Here is a 6871-nt window from a genome sequence, read left to right as displayed (position 1 = left end):
AGGATTGACCAAAACTTTTTATAAAACACTGCATGCAGCCTGTCTGGGCCCGGTGCCTTTAGATCGCCAATGCTAAAAAGAGCCTTCCTGACTTCTTCCTCCGTGTAAGGAGCTAACAAAGACTCATTCATATAATTAGTAACACAATGTTTTACTTTATTCAGAACATTTATATCAGGGACTGCTACCTCTGAAGTAAAGGGATTTGAAAATATTCAGCTATAAGATTACGCATAGACTCATTATCTTCATGCCAGACACCATTATCATCCAGCAGCTTGCGGATGTAATTTCTCTTCTTCATGGCTGTTGCGAAATTGTTAAAAAAACTGTGTATTCCGATCGCCAAATTTGAGCCAATTCGCTCGGCTTCTCTGAACCCAGTAGATTTCTTCCTTTTCCAGATTTTCCTCTATCTCAATCAACAGTATGCGTTGCCGATCCACCGCCTCATCAGTAAGGGGGCCCGATCGCAGTGCCTCTAACTCTGCCTTTAGTTCCTTCAGGCGCCGGTGAGGAGCCTTCAAGATCTCTCGATGCTAGACATGCATCACATGGTGTACTGCAGCAGTACGAGCGACGAGCGACGCCGTCGGATCAGTTCTCTCCCATGCGTCTGAGACCAACTGGACCACATCATCCTCTTGCAACCACCGGGCTTCGAATTGTTTTATTCTCTGTCCCTGATCATCACTTGGCATTGCACCTTCTGTGTCCATGAAAATTGGTCTGTGATCAGATTTTGTATGACCTGCATTCGTGATCGTTGTGTGAGGGAATATTCCGTGAAACTGGCCATTACATGCTGCCCTATCAAGTCGCTCTCGAAGCCGCCTCCTTCTCCAAGTGAACATGTCTCCCATGAAGCCCATGTCCTCCAGTTCGCAGTCAACTAGTGCATCCCTGAAATTTTGCATCATATTTGTTGGACGTGGAGCTCCTCCGTCCTTCTCATGTGAGTATAGAATCTCGTTAAAATCACCGATCACAACCCATGGGAGATTTGTCTGCTGGTGAAGGCCTCGCAAGTACCCCCATGATAGATGTTTATCCTCCCATTTAGGTTCACCATAGAATCCTGTAAGCCTCTAGATCTCTGCTGCACCACCTACTGTTACATCAATAAAATTCTTCGTTTTATCAAGCACGTGAATAACTACTGGATTCCGCCAAAAAAGAAACAAGCCACCACTCGCCCCAACACTCTCTTGTACCTCAACTCGGTCCATCTTCAATTTCTTTGTCAACTTTTCTGCCCTAGCTGTGTTCAGATGCGTCTCGGACAAGAAGATCACATCCGGCTCCCACTGCTTCTGGACTTCCAGGAGCGCTCTCTCTGCCGTGGTACTGGCCATGCCGCGACAGTTCTAGCATATTGTTTTCATTGCTTCCGGCGATCACCTTCAAGGGGAGTCAGCGTCCGGCAATCACCCTTAGAGCGCCACCAAAAAAGAAGCAATCTCGACGAAACCTATCCGTTGCTGCCGGCAAGCCGGGAAGGGAGAGACAAAAATCTGCCGCCACCGAAGCCGGTGGAGGGAGAGAAGAACCTGCCGCCGCCAAAGCCGACGGAGGGAGAGAAAACCTGCCGCCGCCGGAGCCGACGGAGGGACAAAGAACACGCCCACAATCAGTACGCCGGGGCTTCAAAACCAGCCATCTATAGTAGCATACCAGAAGAGCAAACAACCAGGTCAAACCAGCTCTTCTTCTCTCATGAGGGCCTCACGTTCGCAGTCAAAACCGTGAGGTCAGACGATCGGCAGATGGCCGGGCAAGCGGCACGCGAGGATAGTCGCCAGGTATCGCTACAGCAGCACGCGAGGCTAGACGCCGGGCTGGCCGCCGCCGCGGCGGTCAAGCCCTAGATCCCCTGCTATTCGCCTTCCAGGAGGAAAAAAACGATACGATACCGACTAGTTGGCCTGTTAGTTAGGCTACCTGCACAAGATCTAAACGGCGGGAGGCCTATTCCTCATAGGAACAATATTTTCACAGTGTTTTTCGCGTAATTCACCAGCTGCGGCAATGAGCGCCAGTTATCTAAACTAGCGAATAAAGCACCGTATAAGAGCTCCCCATATGAACATCACCGATAGACATCAATACTGCAGCGTGTGGTTGGATGGTTAGAGGGGCTGTGGTATCCTCAACCCACCAGGATTCAAATCCTGATGCTCACATTTATTCATAGATTTATTTCAGGATTTCTGACGATGCGCATTCAGTAGGAGGAGACGTTCCCGTCGACGATGACGATGCGCATTCAGTAGGAGGAGACCTTCCCGTCGACGACGAGGTGCCTTCGATGACTTTGTAAATTTCAAAATGATATGCCAGCTCAATCTTTCGGAGGTGCTCATAGGGGTAGGATGTGCTTCAGTGCGTTTATATGGGTGAGTGTATGCGCATGTATATGAACGTTTGTGTCTATACTAATGTTAAAAAAAATACTGCAATGTGTAACGACATCATATCGGCCCACCCGACGGTAATGGCCATATTAAATGCCAACCCATCCCTGGTAAAACGCATAGCGAGCCGGCCGTAATGGACCACGTGCAAAAAAAAGTTAAATTACGACCGAAGAACGGCAAGGCACGTCTCACTCTAATACATACTAGTATTTGTGATGGACTATGCATTGAAAGTGAGCATCCAATGTCAATCTGTAGATAGCTGGCCAGCATCCATCCATCCACCCAAACGTAGCTACATACATGCATCCATGCATGCATGCCATCCCCAAGCTCCCCATTCAATGGCGGCCAGCCATTAGAGTAATCGAGCACTCCCTGTCAAAAGGCTGAGTCGAGCTATATAACCTGCACTCCTCTCCTGTCCTCGTCCACTCCGCCGCCCGCCGCAGCAGCTTCGAATTCCGTCAACCCGAACGTGCTCGCCCGCCTCCTCTCGGCGCCCCGCATCGCCATGGCGGCCGCCGCGCTCAGGGCCCAGCTCAACGCCCACATCGCCTCCATGTACGCCACGGTGAGTCCCTCCCCTCGCCTCTATAGCCGCCGTGTGGTTGCGGGCTGGAATCGCTGGGAATCGCCGTGTTCTCTGCTGTCGGCGTTGACGATGGGTTTCGACTGGCTATCTGGCTGACCCGACCTTTGCCTTGGCGTGATCGATCTAGGGTAGTGTGGACGCGTATTTCCAGCAGCTGCAGTCGATGGACGAGGGCAGTGCAGCCACGGGCTTCGTCGCCGAGGTCATCAACATCTTCCTCAATGACGCCGACAGGATCATCAACGACATCGCCGGCCTGCTGTCCGTAACCCCGCCCCCTCCCTCTCCCCCTCTGGTCTTGTTGTACGGATCTCGTGATCTCGTCTGCTGTACTGACTGATCTGGTCTGCTCCATTCGCAGGAACCAGCCCGAGGTGGACTTCTACAAGGTGGACGCCCTGGTGCATCAGCTCATTGGGAGCAGCTCCACGTATGATGATGATAAGCCCTTCTTTTCTATCCTCACTTATTTTTAACTGTTTGTTTGTTTCTCCTCTGCATCGATGTTATTCAGATGCGTTTGTCATGTTGGTTGTGGTGTGTAATTTGAAGAAGAGACGAGCTTGGTTGTGTTTCTTGTAACAGAAGTACCCGTATTCATGCCAATAGTAATGTTATGAACTTTGTTGTCTTGCTACCGTTTCTGGTATTAATGATTTGTTATCCAGTGTAATGTCAGTGGAGGTTTTTCAAGTCTGTTCACATTTCTATTCGTATATAGTATCTATATCTATATCTATACCAATATAAAAAGACCCAAAGGGGTAGATCCAACCCATCTTGACCGTCAAATCATGCTATCTAGCAGTTCAAATCGCTCCAATGTTGAGCATCAAACACGTTTAATGCTTTAATTACCCACCATTGCCATTGGTTATAAACACGTTTTCGATCAACGGTATCCCATGAAATCTGCCATGTAATTAATATCCTATCATTCTGGTGAAAAAAGTAATTGATATCTTACCAAATACCAACGTGCAACAGATATATCTTACCTAATATAACGTGCAACTAATATCCTACCTAATATAAACGTGGATTGCATGTACATTATTAGTAGTACACATAAGTAGAATATGAGTACAGTTGCTGCAGCTAGAGAATTGTCAGTATTCCTGCCAACTGCAATTCTATACCGCATCACTGAAAACTTTGTGGTCTTGTGAACATTTCTAGTATTACCTGAATCTTTTTTTTTAAGTTAGTATTACCTGAATCTGTTATTGGTCCAATGGCGTTATTCTAGGTCAGCAATGAAAATCTGTCGTTCTACAAACAATTATGGCATTAACTATCTGCCTGTCTCGTCACACAATTGGACCTTTCTAATGTCTCCTATACATCAATGTTGTTCCTATTTGGATGTGGCGGTGCAGGGTATGTATGTCATGGGCATGGGCATGCGGCTCGTGTTGTTTAGCCATAATTAGAAGAGCTGAATTTAGTTATGAGCGATGTAACGGAAATGTCAATATTCATCCCTATGTTATGGCTCCCGGGGAGGAATTTTGTCTTTTGTAAACATCTTTGGCACTACTGATCTACTATCGCCATAAGGCCAATACTATTTTCTTTTTGGTTTATCAAAAAAAAGTGTTGACAACCATGATAGCAAATTGCTCCTTTAGAATATTATTATGGCATGCAAGTATGCCATATGTATCAGCATGCCATGTTCAATGAGTTTGAAAAAATCTCTAGTTTCCTGATGTTGCTCCCTGGTTGCTCTTTTTTGTCATGTATTAGTGTTGGTGCTAAGAAAGTGAAACTCGCCTGCATTCAATTTCGACAGTCCTATGTGGCAAAAAGCAAAGAAAGGTCCGTACACGGTACCTCATTATCTATGTTGCACAGTAGTTATTGTCTACTCTTTGTGTTGGTCAAATCCTGTATGCAAGCCTGTTAGCTTATTTTGTCTTTTATGATACTATTTTTAACTCATACTAATCTAACATTCTTAAGAACTAACATTCTTAAGAACTAACCTACTTGTTCACTTAATCACCAATCATGTGATTGGTAGAATTCGATTATTTATCTAAATATATGCCTATTTGATGATTCTCTTGTAACTTGTTGGCTCTAGACTTCTGTTTATAACGCAATTAAGTTTTTAGATGGCTAGAATTTTTTTAAGTACATGATTTCAATTTCCAACCATTCCATTTTAGTTTGCTTAACCTATCCAGAATTTGATAATGTCGTATGTCTGCATTATTTCAGGTGTCTCATGGCATTGACTCTTCTTAGGAATGAGTTCTGTGATGTGCGCAACCAGCTCCAGACCATGATGCAGGTACCAACTTATGTGCCTATGTTGGCTTTTGACTTTCAGTTTCTCTCTAGTATCATAATATGTCGTATATTTTTATAAGATAAAAAAGAATAACCTTGACACTATTTTTGTTGATGTTGCAATTTACGTAGTGCTAATTGTTTGGTTTCTAGACCACTTAGTTTGAGGTCTTTGAAAGTCCCATTTGCTCGTTGAATGTTTTTGTTTTAATCTTTTCTTTAGATGTATGGGGTAGATCTAAAAGGTAGTGGTACTTCCTTGTGTTCCAAACTTCACTGAATATTTGCCAAGTACTAGAATAAGATACCGACTACCCTGCAACATGACTCATTTGTGAAATTATGTAACCAAAGCACAATTTTACATCGTACATATATCATAATCATTAATCTATTCTTCATTTAATGTAGCTGGAGCGGCAGATCGCGGCCTTGAGTCCTATGTAGAAGTAATCAAAGTGATAAGAGAAAAGCCCCATGTGATCCCTGGCATGATGTGGTATATGTATCTCTGAATATGTAGGCAGCATTCGACAGGTATTGGGCTTTGGAGCGCGAAAATGGTATCCCAAGACGATTCTTGCTTCGCGATCACCCTGTGAATGCAATTTGTTGTCTTGTGTGTTGATGTATTTGTCTATTAACTCTTTATACGTCAGCATCGTGGATGGCCCACAGACTGTGTGTAAACTTTATACCTAGTTGGTTGCTGGTGACTTGGTTTTGTTGTATGTTGTTGGCTCTGTCTTGTGAAATGCTAGTGCCTCCCCTATTTTTTAGTTCCCTAGAATTACACCGAGTAAGTGTCTGGCTTGAACTCAAGACTTTGTGTTGGCTGGTATACTGAGAGGTGTTGTTGGTTGGCCTCCGCCACCTCCACCAAAACCTCACGTTGTCACACAATAGAAAACTATCTCGCCACCGAAGGAGAGGAGGATTTATGTTAGGGAGGGGCACCAAAAGGTGCTACATGACAACATCTAGGGTGCAAAACCCTAAATCCCAGCTTGGAGGTATCAGATGGATTTTCTTGGAAGTAGCCGACTAATATAGATGCTCTAGATACTGAAGCAAATATAGAATGCCTCTGAAGTGACTGATGGAAATGTTTTGCTCGGAGGTGTCAGAGCTAATAGAGATGATCTCAAAGAAATATAGTTCAGTAGTATCAGACAAGAGTGTGCAGTTCTCAAGCTATAAGAAACATGGTTCTCTTAGCGGGGATTACTTATTTCTCAAAGGTTGGTAGTATTCAGTGGAAAAACTCGGAGGTACCAGACAGTGAAAACAAAGGAGTTAAGTTGCTAGAGCAGAGTAATTAAGGATTTTGGGTGAGGATCTTATCTTGGAAGAGCAAATCCCACTTTTGAGCTATGATCCCTAGGAAGTCTAGAAGCTTTGATCCCTAGGAAGTTTTTTTACCATGTGAACTATAGGACTTACACCCAAGATCCCTAGCTAGGAAGTTGGAAGATGGATGGGAACAATCAATAAAGATTAGTATCAATAATTTCACTTGTGATGCTCTGTGTGATTTAGGTGCAAATGTATCCACTATTCC

General features: G+C 44.5%; 1 protein-coding gene across 1 annotated transcript; it reads left to right on the top strand.

Moving 5' to 3' along the window:
• The first annotated feature begins 2931 nt into the window (after positions 1–2931).
• LOC119288546 (histidine-containing phosphotransfer protein 2-like) lies at positions 2932–6257 on the top strand. Its single transcript, XM_037568147.1, has 7 exons — positions 2932–2991; positions 3140–3273; positions 3374–3442; positions 4762–4833; positions 5239–5311; positions 5722–5746; positions 6238–6257. The coding sequence occupies exons 1-7, from the start codon at positions 2932–2934 to the stop codon at positions 6255–6257; spliced, it is 453 nt and encodes a 150-aa protein (XP_037424044.1).
• Positions 6258–6871: the final 614 nt, after the last annotated feature.

The sequence above is a fragment of the Triticum dicoccoides genome, chromosome 4A (assembly GCF_002162155.2).
Source record: "Triticum dicoccoides isolate Atlit2015 ecotype Zavitan chromosome 4A, WEW_v2.0, whole genome shotgun sequence".
Lineage (NCBI taxonomy): Eukaryota > Viridiplantae > Streptophyta > Magnoliopsida > Poales > Poaceae > Triticum > Triticum dicoccoides.
Note: the sequence above shows the minus strand (reverse complement) of the source record. Positions and strands in the feature narration are given on the sequence as shown.